The following is a 20,046-nucleotide window of genomic DNA, read 5'->3' as shown; positions in this document are numbered from 1 at the left end:
TCAAATTGAAATGAAATAATAGCTTATTGTCAGATTCATTAGTTGAGAGAGGATTCCAGAGTATAAGCTCTATGTTCCAGTAACTATTTTCCAATTGCTTGCAAAAGTGTGCGCATTAGACTCGAGGGTGACATCTTAAAAAGAAAGAAAGAAAAATAGAAAGTCCAAATAGCCTCTTTAATTTGCAAAAGTTGAAAAAGCCTTTATTGCTATTGCTACTCTGTATTTCCAGAAAGTTGTTTTGAGTGAGAGCATCTCGGTAAGGGATCCTTATAAAACCGCTTGAGCAATTGTCAGAGCGAAGAACCATAATCCCTTGCTTTGATTCATAAAGTGTCTTACAACATTGCTGATATGAGACAATTGCACATCTTGTCTGAAATTTATGGTCATTCAGCTTGCACTGTGATGCTGAATTAGACTCCAGAGGAGCTTCATGAATAGATATAGTACATAAGAAAAGACTGAGTGGTGAAAAATATGCTGTAATAAGACACTCTCTTTCTTACTCATACATTCCCATTGAAGCTAGAGAGAAAAAATGTATGTGTAGCAAGTCTCACTGCCACTGCGAGATCCCTCAGCATACAACATAGACACGACAGACAGATCATAAAGAAGGTCCTTTTATTCACAACCGCTTGCACACACTTTAACATAAATACGCCACGCTTCCACCGCGCGCCTCTGGTTGCCCGGCTTCTTCTGTTGCACACGGCCCGTTCGCTTGAATCACTCAGTCCCACGAATACAGGCTCCGCCAAACAACATCTGACGACCAGCATGCCGTCTGTCTGTGGTGTGCAGCAGTCATCTGAGGTCCAGCACGCTACTGCATTTAAAGGGATAGTATAATTAGCCAACAAGCACCAGCTGCACTAATCAACTCACCCAGCACTGCTCTCATGAGCCATCTCCACAACTCTGTCGCCTGCAGCTGAAAGCCAACCGAGCTCACCCCGACATTATGAATGAACGGTAAACCTTAACTTTCTTCACTGTCAGTGTACCATAAAGTGGAAAGAATTAATAACCTCAGTTACCTTTAAAGATATAGAGGGACTGATAGTATCACTGTTGAGTTTGTTCTAACCTGCTTGAACCCAGATGGCCTGTGTTTATCTATACTGGCTGTGATCCCTTACCGTGTCCAAGTGTTGCATGCATTAAAGTCTTCCAGCAGCCTGGCGAGAGCACAGCAGGCCAGAGTCACTGAGGCAAGCAGTCAGGCAAGGGGGAAACATTACACCATTACACTCACCTGTTCCACAGCCATGGTGACTTATCTCATGAATAAATCACACTACCAAGGTCCGGACAACTCCGACACCGCACCTCTTCTCCTTTGGCAGACTTCTGCATCCCTATCCATCTTTCTCTTTCTGTTTGCCTCTTTTTTTTTCAACTTTTCTCTGCTTTCTATCTCCCTCCCTCCCTCCGTTCTTACATCTCTCGCTCTAGCTGGCTGCCCGACAGTGCTCACTTTATTTATCACGCGATTGTGACACTTTTGGATAAAGCTCCACACCCGCACTGATTGAACTCTGCTTGTGAGAGCTGGGAAGCACAGATCATTCCCCTTTGGTTTCCAGTAAGTCATGGGATTGACAGCTAGGGATGGTCTGCCAAGAAGAGGCTGACTCTCTTCCTTTAAATCACTCAAAGAGGCGCTTCTGAAGGGTCAGTAACTCAGTGGTCATGCCAATATGCCAAACCAACAGAAATACTGAAAGCACCTACTTTGAAAATAGAAAAATCAAAAAATAAAAGTGTGTAGGGGTATGCATTTGAGATCCTTCTTTGATGCGTAAACCTTACTTTTCTTGACACGTCTTTCTCAGTATGACATATCCAGGTGCACAGAGGCAGAATAGCAAGCGGTGATTCCAAATATGCTACAATGCGGCATTGTTCTCACATTGACCCGGAGTAAAACAATCTCCTGGATAGCCTCGCCGTCTACTGGTGACAGCAGCCTTGCAGTTTGTGAGCTTAGGCCAGAGGAGGCGGGCGGATACAGGGGTTTTTGTGTTGAGTAATGCTGGTATTCCTTCAAGGGGGATAGTTGCTTAACACACTGTGCAGAATCTGGCACGGCATCTTCTTTGGCCTACTAAACTCTGCTCAACACTATGTAAAAACTCCCCAATGGCTGTTAGACAGGGAGGAGAGAGGGGGTGGAGAGAAGGAGGAGAGATACTCGGAGGAGAAAGAAGAGGAGTGGGGGGGGGGAGGGGGGGAGGCGAGGAGGAAGGAGAATTGGAGGACAAGCAGCCAGATGAGGATTGGGATGGATTTAGAGATAGATGAGAGCTGACTGAAGGGATTGGAGAAGGTGAAGAGAGGATGGATGGAGGACTAGCAAGGGATGGATTCAGTTATGGAGGGTTAGAGAGAGGAAAACGGAGGGGGAAGATGGTCCACAGTACACTGGTTTAGTGATGAAACGCTTAAATGTATGGTGAAAACAAGCTATTTTGGCTGTGAGGAATCTTTTATCCCTTGTCAAAATACTGTACTTGGACTGTAATGGTGAACAGAATGGAAATATATTAGTTAGACGGTGATTTACTGCTCTGACAACATGTACTTGTTCAGTAAAGGTGATGAGTCAGTGCCTGAAGTACACTATTCAGCCCACTTCAAAGGATAAACTTGCAGCAAATAATGTTGTGACAAATTAGATCTCATCCAGGGCCACAACAAAGTGACAAAACGACAAAATGCCTCCGGGTAGGAATGCATTTGTCAGATGTTAGCAGAGGTTGGATTCTTTGAAGGACGCACTGCAAAAGTAGCCTCATAGAGAACAAAACTACAGTGCATTCAAGCGGTCCTCGTCAGCGTGTAAAATCAAAACATTTATCACCAGGTGGTTGCCCTTAAGCAAAGAAAGCGGTAAACTGGTTTTATGATACCGGAGTTTACAATATGAGCAACATGATGGAGTTGCAGCGTAGCACGTTAATTGTAAATACATCCATATAACTTCAATGCATCTTTAGCACCCTTGTGATTAACAACATGTCTTGGCTGCTAACAAGAACAAGCACAGGGGGAATTTATGCCTGGGTGCCATCTTCGGCAACTCGCAGTGGCTTTTTCATTGGTATACTTCATGTAATTTACTGTATGTAACGGTGACTAATAATCTCTCGACTGCCTTAAAAATACAACCTAACTTTACGTGTTGATGAGGATCAGTTGAATGGATCGTAAATAATTTGAAATCCTCTTGTATTTAGATAGTGTTCTCAAGTGCTGATGTAGCTTTTTTATTTTCATGGTAAAGCGTAACATTTGTAGTGCAAATATTTGGGTACAATATTCATCTGAAACCCTGCTGAATGTGCAGGAGTGTTTTTTTTAAAGAAATATTCCTACAGATTTGATTGCCTGCTGCTTAACGACCTTTTCTCAAACTCATCCAGAAGTTCACATCCATCAAAATCTCATTTACAGCTCGCCTCGCAATTAGAGAATGGCAGGATAATGTTCTATTTCAAAGCCGTTTTGTTTTTCACATAATAATGTTTTTTTTTTTTTCAGTTGTCATATAAGGAACTGGATTTATTTTGCACCTGATTTAACTTACAGTATGTTTATACAGTCTGAACATTTGAGCTATAATCAAATGGAATATGGGCCACAAAGCCAACAGTGAATTATTACATATTACAAATCTGGTCTGTTGTTTTTACATCAACATCACCACCTTCCTCCTGCTACTGCTTGTTCACCTGGTTTTTCTGGCTCGGGTAAAAAGAAGGAACACAGTCCGTTTGGTTAGGAGCCTTGTGCGAAATCCCTGGATATGTTTTTCAGATGTACGTCATAAAATAACCCTATAAACTACCACAAACCGACCGTTCTCCATTCCCTAGCTGATTTGTTATGGCTGTCTCAAGCTTTCCTGCCACAACAGCGGCTGGTGTTTAGTGCCAGTATTTAGTCTGGCAATTGCCAGAGACGCTTCAGTGAGTATATTCCTTGGGGGCCAAAAGTGACATTCCAGACCCAGTGCAAATACGTACTTTGCATGTGAAAGACATTGAATATTCAAAGTGAAGGGGATGTGTGTTCTCTCCTGTGCATATTTCTATACCTGTCTGCATTTTTAGCGAGTTTATCTTCATCTTTGTGTTTGTGTGTTGTTTTCACGGATCCTATCATCACCTATAATGCCTTCACATTTTGTGTGTCTATGCCACTTTGTTTTAGATTATCTGTTTGTGTATGTGTGCGTGTTTCCTGGTGTGTGTGAGTGTACATTATCACAGATTTAAAAGCATCAAAAGAGCAAAGGATCTACATATACACACACAATGAAGTGCAAAAAATATCAAACTACATGCACATCTGGTAGACTGCTCACTGTCAGCACAGAGTTTATTAGAGATGCGTCTCAGTTATGGACCTTCGTCAGGCATCAAATTCACAATAGACACAACAACGTCTTTATATTACAGTAAAGCCACATGCTGCAACACAAATCATAAGGAAAGCCTAATCTCGAACACCTGAAACAATTTCCACATTTGTAATTGGCAAGTCTAGTCAAGTCAGTTTTATTTACATAGCGCCAAATCACAACAGAAGTTATCTCAGGGCATTTTTCCCATGGAGCAGGTCTAGACTGTACTCTTTAATTTACAGAGACCCAACATTCCCCCATGAGCAAGCACTTGGCGACAGCGGCAAGGAAAAACTCCCCTTTAACGGGAAGAAACCTCGAGCAGAACTGGGATCTGGGTGTGTGGCCATCTGCCTTGACCGGTGGGGTTGAGAGAGAGAGAAAGAGGAGGAGAGAGAAAAAAAATAATTTTTTATGTGTATTTGTCTCAGCTGTTTGAGATTTGTCTCTTCTTTTAATTGGTCGTAGCAGCCTGTAGTTTTAGTATGAAGATGATGTTTTATATTGTGGATTTGACGCCTCACACGGGTCACTGACTTGGTTAATACACAAAGCTGCTGTTTGTGTTAGTGTGTCATAGCACTTACTGAGCACTAGTCTTTAGTTTGTAAAAAAAAAAAATACTCTGTATGAGTCTGCTATTTGTAAAAGCAATGTTAACATCACTATGCAAACATTACATAGTACCTTTTTAACATATGGCTGTGGCCACACAGTCAAACACACACTGAGTTTAGTGTCAGGCAGTAACTCATGGACTTGGCTGTTGGGGACCTTTGAGCCTCTTTGCCGCTCCTGCACCAATTACGGCCTTATTTATGAATTTGAGCACAGTTGACCTTCTGGAAGAGGAGACGTAAATTTGTTTGTCTGGTGAACAGCGTAACGAATGGCATTCTGCGACAGCTCAAGCTTCCTCTCTATCAATCTGTCCCCTGTCTCTCCCTCTCTCTCTCTTTCTCTCTCTCTCTCGCTGTCTCTTTCTCCCCGTTTGGCATTCTCCACATTTCAGCAATAACTCTCATCAACTGGTCAGCCTTCTAGTCAGTCATTTAGAATTGGAAGTCAGCCAACAAGTTGTTCCTCCTGGACTGTCAAGACAAAAGCCAGAGGACTTAGAACAAGCATTTCTGATGTATATTTGAGACTTAGAGAGAAAGAGGAAAGAGACTCACAGTTGTGTTTGTTATTCCCTCTCTCTCCCTCTCTCTCTCTCTCTCTCTTTCTTGATCCTGTATGCAGCCTGCGAGAACATTTCAGGGCAGGATGCCAGGCCATGTGCGTGACTAGATTGGTAGACATTTGTCTCAGTAAGAGACAGGTCACACTGAAAAGAGCCTACCCCGCTCTCTCCTCCCTTTTCCACATCTTCCACAGTCCTCTGTTTGTGCTTCCACTTCCTGTGAAAAACATAACTGACTCCTGAAGAATGTGCCCAATTAGAGATGGAGAGTGGGGGGGGCGGGGGGGGGGGGGGGGGGGCAGTCTTCACTCACTGTGACTGCTGCTCTCTTTCTAATATCTGGCAGCATAATGTTCAAAAGGCTCACATGCGCTGAAATGCAGGAGCAAGGCTGAGTCTAGTAATGGAACACAACACAGCTATTGACATATCTTGTTGGTTGTCATTTTTCATTAAAGTTAAATAAACTTTAATTGGCTTTGGCAGCAAGTTCTTACAATGACCACATTAGTTGAATTTATAAATCAATAACTCAATTACTTGATCAAAACAGAATTTTTTCAGAAATGCTAAACATTTGCTGTTTCCACCTTCTACTATATGAGAATTTTCCTCCTTTTTTCAGTTTCATATCATAGTGTTATATCGAATGATTAATTGAGCAATCCAACTTTTCCATTTGCCAAACCTGTCAGCCCAAAATCGTAGGATTTGTTTAAATTAGTGACCCACAGACCAATCTGTAACCATTATTTTATGGCTTATAACCACAGTCTATCGGTGGTTCAGCTCTGAGAGAATGGGTGCCAATGAATGTCCAGTCGGAGACCAAAGTTTAGAACGTTCTCTTCCTTTCTTTTTCCTACACTCTCTATCTTTCTCTGTCCTTCTCTGGCTTGCTCCGTCTTTAAATGAGTGTCTCTGTCCTCCCACTCTCGCTCTATCCATTCTGCAGTCTCCACTCCCACACTGGCTAGCTTGCAAACAGACCCAGCTGGCCATAATGATGACAAATCAGCCCAAATATTTATGTCCATCTAGTTTCACTTTGGCTCTGCCCACGGCTCACTCTCTGCTCTTTTTTTTTTTTTTTTTTTTTTTTTTGTTTTACGGATCCCTCTGCGGTGTTCACCGCAACTCACAGCCAAACCGTCGTAATCGCTCTCCACAAACACACTTCAGCCCCGGTTATGTCTCCTAAACACCGGTTGACTGTAAGTGTCCACAGAGAACCAAGTTTACGGTTGTCGAAGGACTGGTATAAACATAGAGGATACGGTGTGCTTATGTAGATTTTTGTGTGGGCCTGGTTACCAACCTGTTCTGTATATGTGACGTGCGCTTTATCTTCCATTGGGGAAATGCGTGTTTGTTCCAGGTGCTACTCACGTTGCAGAAACTAAACAAGGATCTGAGTCGATGACCTCATTGGGAGTTTCAGATGTACGAAGCATGTAGGAAATGGATTCTTAAACTGTCTGAACAGTTTGTTACTGGTAGAATTTATAACTATAACAGATTCTGTCAAAAACGCTTTCTTTGACTTGTATTTTAAAATCAAAATGTTTGATGCATAATACTGTATTTAAAACTTTAATCCAAGAGCAAAAGACATTTTTTATTTATTTATTTTATATTTGAAATACATCAGCTATTATGTGATATTCATCATATATCACCCGATGATTTGCCTCAAGGAAAAATAATCAGTTCCAAGGGCAAACTGTGAGATGCAAACATTATCCTGCTATGTTTCATCCTTCCTCCATGTTTCATGTGTTGTACAATGTTTAGTCAACTTTAGTATAAATCGTTGTATATGTTTCAATGATTCTAATAAGGTTTAAAAGACAGCCAACTGATAAACAATGAGCTTCTCTCATTATCAATTTATTATACAGCATTGAGGCATTACGATATGACAACTTCCTTCTTTTTTGCCTTCACCTTGTCCTTAAAATTCTATTTTCCTGTTATAAGGAGAGGAAGGTGCATCCTTATTGAAAACAAGAATCTCTTATCCAGGTTGTATACTTGCATTCGTGACTAATTATTGATCCCACAGTACTTCTAAGAAAGAGAGTACCAATTAAATTCTTGCCAAGAAGTGTAAATAAGTGAAACAGCTAAAGAAAGTACATCCCAAAAATCACTGTATATCTAATTCCAATTCCAGCATTGCGCTATCTTTAGATGCCAGAATCAAGCTTCATTATCAACAAGTTATATTACTTTCTAACATAAATGCACCTTTTCCTATTGATGAATTATGAAATGATTCATTTCAGACCTGCCGTACTTCCCCGTTTTGTCACTCCCTCGCAGCTAAAACAGATCCCTCAGTGTTTTTCAATAGGGATGCTACATAAAGCATCCCTTGTTTACCTCCATAGCTCTTGTCCCCTCTGTCAGATAACATGTATGCATCCTATCTCTCGCCCCTGGGAAAAATATTGCCTCTATTTTAACTCTGGGGCTCTGTATCCAGACACATGGGTCCTGACACAGAACACAACATCCGCTCTTATCTGCCGCAAAGAAAAAGCGTGAGGAAGGGGACCCAGTGAGGGGAGAGACAAAAAAGAAAAGAGAAATAAGAAAGGAAGTTAGAGAATGAGAAAACATTATCATGCAATGAATAAAAAAAAAAGGCAAGAGAGAAGCTGGAGCAGAGAAAGAGCTCCATCTCCTGCTATGAGAGAAACTGTAGATGAACCAATCAGCATATTTAAAATTAGCCCCCTGCGTCATTGTCCACAGCAGTGTTGGCTTAAAAACATCCCAGATCCCCAGGCTTCTTGTTTCACTGTGGAAGAAGGCCTGCAGGCTAGTGTAAGCCCAGAGACAATCAGACAGTCAAAATGATTTGCTTTCCTCTCTTTCTTTCTCATGAACTCTACTCTTATATTTTCTTTTTTTCATCCTTGCTTTCTGTTTTGACTGTTCTCTTGGGTTTTGGCTTCAGCACTTTCATACCTTCCCTTTTTTTTCTTTCCCTCATCCCCGTACTTTCTCCCTGCAAACCCCCTCCATGCCCATGCATACAGAGAGCTCCCAGTCCTTCCCTATTAGGATACATTTGGCTATAGAATCAGCTGTGTTGCATTCCCAGGTGAGTCGGGGATGATTTGCTATTCACTCCTCTGGCTATGGGTTTACCTCGACAGACATAGACAAAGAGAGAATGAGCGAGGCATGAAAACGAGAGGCAAAAGGAGGACAGGCAATAGCTCTCTTTCGCCTGTCTTTCGGTGTCCCTCCCTCTTCGTTCGGCATTGAGATGCGGCCACTGTTCTCAAAACACATGTTTAAGGGCTAAAGGTTTGGAAGCAGCTATCCAGGATGGATGGGGGATTTGTGTTCCTCCCGTGCTTAGAGGCTGCTGTGAATGCAGCCGACCGCCGAGCTAGCTGTTAGTTCTGGCAGTTTGGAAGGGATGCCTCTGGGAATATGCTTGTCTTTAAGAGTCTTTGCAGAGACTTTGCCAGCATGAATTAATGGAGGATGAGCTGAGAGGCTTTTTTCTTCAATTTAAGGAGACTGCTTGTCATTTTTTGTGGCAGGTTTTTGTGTGTCTATGTCTGACTGGAGTGACTCATCGAACGCAAACACACAAACGCAGAAACACACAGAGCAGGGAAATACACACACACACAGGAACACGCACTCACACACGTGCACCCTCCTGCACGGTGACAGCTGATCTGGAGTAGTGGTGTCCTGGCCGTGGGGGGTTTGGGCTGGGTTGGGTCGGTCTACTGATATTGACAGCGTGGCCTCGTCTGGCCCTTTGCCAATGTTGAGCTAGCTCTCGCTGGCTGCTCTGGCCTCCTATAAATCAGGGCCAATTACCACGCTGGTGCACAGTCGCCTCTCTTACAGTCACAGCCCTGCCCTGCAGAGTGCAAGGAGGATGGGAGGGAAGCCACATCCCTGCTTTCATTCCAATTACTTCTATGGCTTCCCTCCTCTCTGTTTGGTAAACCTTGTACACGCGCATAGTATGTTTCCACATTCCCGATAGGAAGAATGCTACCTTATGCAAAAATATAAAACTGGAAAATGAACTTCCCAGGTGCCATTTAGGTGGTTCCTGCAAAGATCATATCATAAAAACACTGATTGCATTTGGATGTGTATTGTAATTGTAATCAGTTTTTTTTTTTTTCCAAAATATTATATAAATACATTATTTATCATCATTTCTTTTTTTGCACACACACACACATAAAGACACACATAAAGAATTTATTGTGGTACTGTAAATACAAGAACATGCAAATAGGACAATAGGTTCAGAGCTGCATATTACTCTCAGTGACAGAAAGGTCCGGCTATGTTCTGTAAAAAAAAAAAAAAAGGATGTCGTCCGTGTGTGGGTGTGTGAATATGCAGCGCAGCGCCATGTGCCCTCAGCCTATGTAACGTACGCTAGATTTATCATCCTCACTTAATACACTCATAAACATTCCCTAGCATGTCACGAAGGCTGTGAACCCCCCCCTGCACGGCTGGCTCAGTAAATTGGGCCTGTGTAAACCATTCTGCCCGTCTAAAATACAGTGCGGCAAATTGAAATCCCCAGTAAGCCTCTGTAGCGGCATGTCACAGCTGGGTAGGGAGGAAAGAGAATGGAGGTTTTTCTCATTTACCACCTGGAGGTTTTTGAAGTGTCATAACCAGCTATTCTCCCGCACTCTCTTTCTCCTCTCTCTATCTCTCTTTAACGCTTTCTATGTTGCTTTTTTTTTTTTCTTTGTCTCCCCCCCACCCTTTCCCTCTATCTCCCGTTCCCTCCTGTCTCGAGCTGAAATACCCCTTGTCAAGTGCTGTATTCAATCCTCATCATTCTGACGTATGAGGCCTGTATTTATTATATATTTGAAGAGGCTGATCTAACAGGCTGACAGGGTGAGGGTAAACAGCAGTCACGGAACCATCCGGAAAGAGAGACAAGCTCGGTTATTAACCTCCAGTGGGGCGACCAGAGGAGGCCAATGGAGAATTTGATTTAAAACAAAAAAGGGGGAAACGTTCCTTTGTGTGTGTGTGTGTGTGTGTGTGTATTTGTTTGTGTGTTGAAGCAACAGCAAATTGTGTGCTCGCTAATTTCCCTCCCACGCTTATACAAGTTCACTTACATCCCCCAGCGCATGTGCATACATACGCAACACACACACACACAAGTACAACACTATGCTGGACAAAATCCAATAACACAGCCTGTTTTTATTCCAAAAATTGGAGGTGTCACTCAAATACAAAAATGGTTGTCCGTTTTGCCTGCATACCTAGAGGTTTTGCATTCCTCAAGAATGGAAACTCCCCTCATCCATTTGCTTGGAAAAAAAATAAAAACAAAAATCTCCACCATTTAATCCTCAAGAATCCAACATTAAACTCATTCACCCCATCCCACCAGCCACCCAACAGTCACCGTTCCTCTGAGACCTTCGGCACCCAATCCGTTCTTTATCCCGAGAGACTCTTCCGGCCTTTTTCTTTCCCCTTGGATAACCTCGCTCTCTTCCTCGCTCAACACTGTAAGTATATTAATGGGCTGGTTTTGACCCTCCATGCCTCATTGTGTAAGATTTCAGCTTCTGACCTTAAAAAATGAAAGCAAATCGATAGGGTGGGACACATGAATTCCAAAGCCCAGGATGCAAGCCAAGCTTGGAGCCCAGGGAGGAGGAGGAGGAGGAGGAGGAGGAGGAGGAGAAGGAGGAGGAGGAGGAGGAGGAGGGTTGTGTTAGTTACTGAAGGGCTAAAACAAAGAAAGAAAGCCTGAGAACGAGAGAGAGGCTTTCAATTAACCTTCAGCGCTGACAGCAACTCTGTGCAGTGTCTGCTGTTTGTGCGGGTGAATTTGTACGTGTCACACAGTATGCTAAGTACTATGTGTATAATTTAAGCTACAGTGAACAAGCAAATGAAAAAAAAAAAAACTGAAGAGGCGAGGGGAGGGGAACATAAAGTGAAAGCCTTAGAGTCAGTCAGAGGCTTGAACTACAGCTGTGCACGTTCCAGTGACTTTGAGTGGGAGAAAGTAACTCCCATGGAGCACTCAAGTGATTAAGATTCCTCTATACTACTGCCACAGCATGGAAAAACGTGAATGACTGGAGACTAGTTTTGCTTTTTTTTTTTTTTTGCAACCAAGGCTACCAAAGCAGAATGAGGCACAATCTGCTGAAGCTGAGGGTTAAAGTGGAATTTGTGTGTTTCTGTTTGTATGTGTTGATCAGAGCTGAAGACTTGAGATGCGACATATTTTTTTTCTCACAAAACCGAGGACTTGAGACTTGACTTTCTTTACACTCAACTCCCCGAAGGCTTGAGACAACAAAGATTCAGCTCTGAAGTTTTGACTTGCTGGTAAAAAAAAAAATCCAGAATAATAAAAAGTCAGAAAGCGACAGCATGCCGTGCATAGCCATATAACATGCATATTTGATTGTTAGGCCTATGCACTAAAAGGACTTTAGTGGTCTCAGCCATGTGAAAAACACTATTAACAGCTTTAAAAGGAAACTGTTCAAATGTTTACGACTTTTGGTCAGCATTCAGAAACAGGACAAGCAAGTCCATTTTATTTATACAGCCCCAAATCACAAACATACGACACCCTCTATTTTAAGAGGCCTCGGGAAGACCAACAGAGGAGGGATCGAGGATGGACAGGCATGCAAGAAATGTGATATGTAAGAATAGTAAAAATTTGGATAATCGTGAGTTGACTTGGAGTTTCCCCAAATGTGACGTGGTGGTATCTGTAGAGTTCACTGCACATGGCCGTTCTGGCCTCTCTGTGAAAAAGTTATTTCTGTGTCATCACTTGACGTGTGTGCATGTGTGTATAGCACAAAAGTTAACGTGTGTACAGTGTGTGTGTGTGTGTGTGTCCAGCACAGCGAGTGGCTGCCCATCAGTTCCACTTAGCTCAGCGTGGTAATTGGCCGTCCATTGATGGACGTGGCTCCCTCTTCACGCTCCAGAGACCCCGGCTCTTTGTCTGAGGAGTGGGAGGCGACACGCTGGCATGGCACACACGCTTAAAATAGCGCATCAAATCAGCCATGCTCCGGCAGCCACTGCTAACGTGTGGGGTAGAATGGAGGGCTAATGGTGTGTGTCTTTATGTGCGTGTTTAACTGTGTGTGTGTGTGTGTGTGTTTGTGTTTTTACGGCGTGGTATGAGGTCTTGAGATTCTCTCTGGGGAGGATAAGGGGTTAACGTGGTTAACTGGAGCCGGTGGTGGTATTTAGTCATGTTCCCCTCTCTCTCCCCTACCATTTTTTTCTCTCCTACTCTTCCATCCATCACTCACTTACTTTATTGCAGGGTGCATCGTCTCTTTCTCTCTACCCCTCTTCCCTCTACGCTCACTCTCTTCCAGTGCTTCTCTCTGCCTCTCTCTGTCTGTTCCTCTTTCTGCTCATGCCCACAGGGCCCCCGGTTCTCTCGCTCTGTCACGATGTGCAGTGTCCCTGCAATAGAGATATAAATGGGCTGTGAGCAGGGGGCCCTGACTCCTATACCATAAATCTACACTAACAGCACAACAGCCACATGAGGAGAGCAGGGGAGGAGAGAGTGAAAAAGAATGGGAGGGAGCGACATATTTTATACATTTTGAATACATTTTCGAAGACGGGAGATTATACCAGAAAAAAAGACGTTCACATTGAGATGTTTATGAAATAGTCTGGAGAGGATTACTGCATCAAGATATCACACCCTTGGAGGTGTAAATTGTTTTACAGTGTAATGAAATTGGTTTTGAGGGTATGAATAGTAAGCAGGAAGTTGCCATCATTTAAAACCGTTATAAGCTGTCGGAAGCCTTACGAACCTTAATTTCAGAAAATCTCCTTGGTGAAATGTTTACTTAAAATTAAAACATGTAGAAAAGTTTGCAATCTAGACTTCAGGCCTGTGTATAGAAAAAAAAGTCTTTACACTGACAAAGAGCTTCTTAAACTTCATATCTTATTTATCACTATATACTGTAAAAAGTTGGGGAAAGAGAATTAAAGGTTTTGATCATAACTTGCACACTGTATAACTCCAGAGGCAACCAGACAATTAACAACTGCCAATCAAAAGGTTAATGAGATGCAGAATGAACACACCTGAGGAGCTTTTTTTGACTTTTTTGTCATTGTGCTACTTTTTTTTCTCTCTACATGAAAAAACTTTCCCTGCACTGTGTTCTTGTTATTTGAGACTGAAGTTAGATGTTTGTTTTCTTGACATTGTACTCATTAATATCTGCTGTTGGGTTTTCATCTCTTAGTGACCTTGATCTCATCGCCTCTCTGCCTCACAGCTGCCCTGAAATGTCTGCTCTCATAATTGCAGTGACATTGAACTGGTAGTGTCTGCTGTTCCTGCAAAAGATATATTTTTCCTACTTCTTCTCTCACGTTGCCTTCTGCTGTCATAAACATTTTAGCTTTTATTTTTTTTCCACACCTCACCACCCACTGTTTACTGTTTAGCCCTTTCGCTTGTCATCCCGTCTTATAAATTAAACCTTTGTTTTTTATTAAGTCTCTTCTCTCCCTTCTTTTCCCAGCAGCCCTATGCTCCACCCCCTCATCCCATGGCTCCTCCCAGCCCCAGCACCAACAGCTGCAGCCAGGGAGGGGCGGAGCAGCTGAGTAAGACCAACTTGTATATCCGAGGCCTGCCACCTGGGACCACCGACCAGGACCTCATCAAGCTCTGCCAACCGTAAGTACTGGGAATAGGGATATCACTGAGGCTCATGCAATATGCATCTCAATGCATTGCCAACTATCTAATACATTAAAGATACATATGAAGCAACTACAAATGTGATTTGACAGTTTGATTCAACACAACGCCATCCAACGAGATACAATGCGATTAAATGTGATGCAAAAGAACGATGCTATGCGGTTTAGAGGGGAGGAATCAATCTAAATATCAAATTATTGGTCACATTTCTAAATAATGAAGGCATAGGGCCTCTACTAATAATAATACATAAATAAATCAGATTTCAGCGATACAAAGATGTTAGAAACGATGCATCGCAAGTACATCCCAAATTGTATCTGATGCACACTTTTTTTAATCAGGGCGATTATGCCGGTGCATCGATGCGAATCGATGAATCTTCCCATGTCTGACTGGGAACCATTCCAGTTAAATACAGAGGTTACATGCCCACACAACACTACTTGTGAAACATGATCTTTTTTTTTTTTTTCTTTTGCATCATTATGTGTCTCCCATGATGATGCCTAATGGCTAGAATGTGCAGTATATGATATACACTACATACTTCTATATATTTCTCCAACTCCCAGCTCTTAATGTTAGTAGAACCTATTTAAATGTCAGCAACTGTAATGAATTCAATGTGGAAATTTTAAGTTTCCATGTTAATCTTTCCATTCTGTATATCTCATGTTAATGTAAACTTTAAGATACAAATAATTGTATCTGTTTTCTTCTGTGAGAGAGTTTATAGTGTAAATAATAGCATAGAACATTATGGGCAAAAAGCCAAATATATTCTGAATACATAGAGGTACTAATTTAAACTGTCATCTTCAAATGCATTTAACAGCCCAAACATCTTCAGTTGAAAATGATAAAGATGTTTCATGTAGAGGGACAAACTTTTATAACAGTCCAGACAAGCCTAATGGGGAGCTGAACACAGACAAGATCATATTCCAGTAACTAACTAAATAATTAGCTGCGTAGAGAATGTTCCACTTAGACAAGATGGAAAACCAATTTGTGTTTGGAAACAGTGAAGATTTTTTTGGTAGCTGTTGCCATCAAAACATGAAGCTAGAAGCCAAACGTCAATCTACACATTGGTTCACCTGGCAACCTGTCATAGTCAGCTGGCACTTATTTAATACATCAACAACTATTTAACTTCTTTAAAATAAAATATTTATGTATAGATTACAATTGTGTTTTCAAGACGATGTGTGTATGTTTAATAGAATATATTCGAAGTATTGCATGTGCTGGATCGATGTGACTCATGCTGTATATGTAGATATTTAATTTTAGAGAAACGACGTGTACTTAGACCCCACGGTTGTCATAATGACAGACAAGCATCGTTGTATGTACATGTATGACATAATAAAGCTCCTAAATGCCAAACTGATCAAACTAAAAGGCTCACCTCGGAGAAGAAAATTACAGGCATGAAAAAGGTCCATGTACAATACCTTACACACCCCATTAAACTGCTACCAACTGAGTGTATTTTAGAGACACACACAAAGGTACTCATAAAGCCCTGCCAAATGTTCTTGATAGAGAACACACACACACACACACACACATATACACACACACACACCTGCCTGCTCAATAAGGCCTAATACAGCTTAGATTAGACCACCTCCCCCAGGAATCACAGACCAAGACCTCATCAAGCTGTAACACACAGTCACAGGGGCTTTCTTTTTCTCTGTGTCTCCATCTCTCTTGCATGCGCACACACACACACACTTACACACACACACACACACGCACACGCAGACACAAGCAGCTTTGTTCGGCTCCATTAGGCCCTTTCACGTCTAAAATGGTGAAAAGGGGGTCAAGATCATTAATGGAGACAAGGCCAGCAGATTGTGAAATACAGGCCATGAGCGAGTCTGTCTGGTTGCATAACCTTTTCTTGGCCATATTTCCAGAAATGTCCTGGTCAAACGCAGCCAATTATTCAATGATCCTTCGGAGACGGGAACATGCTGTCCAGTATATTTGGTAATGCTCCCAGTAGCCATGTCATAAGTCATGCATTTATTCTTGATACTGACCCATCAAAATTCCTTTAGCCTGAGAGGCGGGCCGATAAGATTTGGAAAAGCACTCAGCGTTTTGACATATCTCTCGCTTAGCTCTCTCATTCACTCGATTGTACAGAGTGAGGACAGTTTCAATTTCATTTCTAATTCCATATGATCTTGAATATTTTTAGCATAACTATTTGGAAGGGCAAATCATGTTGAAGCTTATGTAAAATACCCTGGGAGTGTGCATGTTTGTGAGTGTCGATTTGCATTCTAATATATAGCTTTCCTCCAGTGTGTTATGGAAAGCTACAGACTCTTGTTTGTTATTGCTTGGGACCTGCCTTGCCGTCCTCTAGTGGTTGTCCCCTTATTCAACTGTTTCCACAGCTCCTCTCTCTCTTTTTTCTTATATCTTCCATTTTTTCCCTCTGTGCGTATCGCCTGTCTGAGAGCCCCCAAGGTTGCCCGAGGTGTGCTGTGCCAGTGAAAATCCAATGCCACTGAAACTTTAATTAGCCAGACCGTGTTTCAGTGGCAGGCGGGTGGCAGCATTCTAGAAAAGGTCATGCGACTGTTCTGCAGTCTGCAGCACCCAGGGTCCCCCTCAGGTTTTTTCCCAGATGCCCAGTCCCCCTCCAGCACCCAGCACCTCCTCTCCTGGCACTCAGCCCCGTCAGCTGTCCCAGGGAGACTCCATGTTTAACATAAACGCTCACTCAATGTGGCACTGTATTTTTAGGAAAAGCAAAACTGGGGGTTCAGTCACATTAGTCGTTTAAGCAATTTTTTCTCATCAGTATCACGGGCTTGTCTGCTCTCTCAAGACTGTGTGTGTGTGTATGCGTACTCTTCCACAGATCTTTGTGAGTGCTGGCAGTGTGACGAGTTAAAGTTGACTCTTAGGCCTGGGATTGTGGTGTCACACACATTGAAAAGCAACTCTTGCCACCCTGTTTCACCACTATCTCAAAAGCCAACATGCTGCTGTCAAACTGATGCATTCTTGACAACAGGCCATATCGTAGCTGCTGATCGGAGACTGCCTAAAAGATGCCAAAAAATAAATGCCTTCTACTGTGGTTGTAACCCTGTCCTTACGAACTCCAATTTTTCATTGCCAAAATCCTGCCGCATTATCAGCAACCGTCATCAAGAGCTCCCATCCCCCCCAAAGTTCACAGTTCCTGCTTAGAAAAAATAAGTTTCAATTTATTTTTTCAATTTTGCTGTTTGTATCAGTGTTAATTCTATAATATTGCCTCACAATGAAATTTACTGATTGCTGACTTAAAAAGACATCTATATGACTGAAGACAGTATTGTCAAATTGCGACATTAGTGCAAAATCATTATTACATAAATATTTCATACAATGTATGCTGTATGTAATCAGCAGCTGGGGGGTAGTTATATACTGTGACAATATTGCATTGTTTTTGGGGCTAAATTTTGTAGTTCTTTGGTGATGCTAGGTTGCATACTCTGTTTCCTGATGGCTATGTTTAATGTAGAAGCTCTGTATCTGCAGATGTCTGTAGATGTGATGTAATTTTGTTCATGATCTTTAGTTGTCCAACACCCCCAATCTTACACCACCTAGTAATAAAGCCTTGGACTTCAGACACACAAATATGCAGTTAACAACAACTAAATATGTAATTATGTGAGTTACCATGGCCAAGATTTCTTTCATGACCGATCAACTTCTTCAACCTCCCTGTGGTCACTGGGAGCAAAAGTAAAGACTGAACAACAACAAAGTTCTCACAGCAGTTGGAGTTACATGCTGAGAGCTGTTGAACGAGTAATTAAATGGATTTGGAGGGTGCTTAATCTCTGTTTTATTCAACTGGCTGGATGTTGGGTTCTCCGCAGCCGTCAGCCTGATATATGGGCATGGAGAAGAGGCCAAAGGAGTGGAGAGGGGATTTGTTGGCTGAACACCCAGATAGTGAGAGGCCTTCCTACTTGCCTGGCTTTGAGTGGATGGATGGAGGATGGACGGATGGATGGATGGGTGGATGGACGGACGGATAGAGGGAGGGAGAGAGGGATAGAACAGCCGTTTCTGTGAGAAAAATTCCTTGGCCTAACCAGCCAGGTTGAGGCACCGGGCCAACCCCAAGCCCAGCACTTGCTCCATCCAACCCAAAGATCTGTGCAGCCAGCACATCCAACACAGCCAACAAAGCCAAACCCCAAAACACTGTGGGGCAGAGCAGACTTTATAACCCGTTTCTCCAACCAGTGATTAAACAGCACCCACATTTTTCTTGTTTGCAATCCACCACCCAGGAGAGGATGCAAGCAGGTTGTTGGATGGAAGGTTGAAAGGAAAAAAGAGAGGGATTTCTTTTTTTTTCCCCCCACACCTGGAATAACAGGGACAAAGCATTTCGCATTTTCTCTGCCAGCAGCCCGAATCCATTTTAGTGTCAATCTCAGCCGCTCCTAAACAGAGAACAGAGAAATGTCTGGCTGCTGAGTCTCTCTCGAGTTTTGTTCTGCCATCTCCCCCGCCCCCCACCCCCCACCCCCCACCGCTGCTGCCACCCCAAAGCAGTCAACCTAGGGGAAACACTGATAACTCAAACTACCAAGAAAGCCAAGGACCCTGGAGGTCCCTAAACCCCCCAACTACTCGCTCCTCCTCTTCAACCCTTTCTCTCTCATCTCATCTGCTTCCTCCCACCCTCCCTCCTTCTCCTTCTGGTTCTCCTCACCCAAATTCAGTCATGGCTGATCCACAGCTGCACCCTCAGTCTCACTGGCTTTCGCCTCCATGGCAAGGCCTGATCAAACGAACAGAGAGAGTCAAATCAAGAGCTAATCACCACCAATTGCCCAAATAACCTTTCCCGTGTATACTGAGAGACTGGTGGAGAGGGAGCTGGAGAGGGGGGAGAGAGAGACATGAGGTATGCTAAGTAGAGGAGGTAAGGGGAAGGGAAGGGAGGGGTGACCCTGGGACCACCTGTTTTTATGGAGCAGAGTCCCGGGCGTTCAGCAGCGTCACATTATCCCTAATGACTCTCCAAGGTCCAATGTTGACACTAGCTGCCTAGCTATCAGAGCCAGCCTGTCCCATGGCTCTGTTTCAAAAAACTGTCAGAGAGTAGAAGTGTGAGCAAAGACACTCCAGTCCAGCCTCAAAGTCCCAAATTTCCCATCCCCCCTAGAGCACAACAGATAAATCAGCCAATATTATCGACTGTTTTCTTAGCGTTTTTAGCTTACCACAGATATTTTGGTATTGGTATATAATGTCCATGCTGTAAAATGTATTTAATGTCTATAATACAGGCTTGCTTACGCACACTATTCACACATTTGTGTATTTGACACTTGTATAGTTTTGCTGTATTTATTTGTAGTTGTTGATATTCATTTAATTTAGCATGAAAGTTCATTCTTGACCTTGGAAATAGTGGCTGGACTATATCATCTTAATTCAAGGCCCACTCAATAGCTTTTTCCAGAGCTTTCAACTGCATCTCATGATTTATGACAACTGCACCATATCGATGAAGACTAAGCAAAATCCATCCCCTGTAAAAGCTCAGAAATGGTCTTTTGAGTTCAGATTATTTTGTGAAGATATTAATTCAATTTCTAGTGAAGTTTATTGGTTGAAATGTACAAA

At 42.6% G+C, this 20,046-nt stretch overlaps 1 protein-coding gene across 8 annotated transcripts in view; it reads left to right on the top strand.

Moving 5' to 3' along the window:
* rbms3 (RNA binding motif, single stranded interacting protein) overlaps window positions 1-20,046 on the top strand; it is a 298,854-nt gene that overhangs the window by 127,107 nt on the left and 151,701 nt on the right. For 4 of the 8 annotated variants that reach the window (XR_006100092.1, XM_042434717.1, XM_042434715.1 and 1 more), the window contains one exon: window positions 14,180-14,337. Coding sequence is in view for 7 of the 8 variants with exons in the window: in XM_042434717.1 (XP_042290651.1) it covers window positions 14,180-14,337 (158 nt within the window). In the remaining variant the exon portion in view is untranslated. Of the gene's footprint in view, window positions 1-891; window positions 979-14,179; window positions 14,338-20,046 lie in introns of those variants that run through there. The other 4 variants (XM_042434716.1, XM_042434719.1, XM_042434720.1 and 1 more) reach the window with 3 other exon arrangements.

The sequence above is a fragment of the Thunnus maccoyii genome, chromosome 15 (assembly GCF_910596095.1).
Source record: "Thunnus maccoyii chromosome 15, fThuMac1.1, whole genome shotgun sequence".
NCBI lineage: Eukaryota > Metazoa > Chordata > Actinopteri > Scombriformes > Scombridae > Thunnus > Thunnus maccoyii.
The sequence above is the reverse complement of the archived record's forward strand: the minus strand, read 5'-3'. Positions and strand labels throughout refer to the sequence as shown.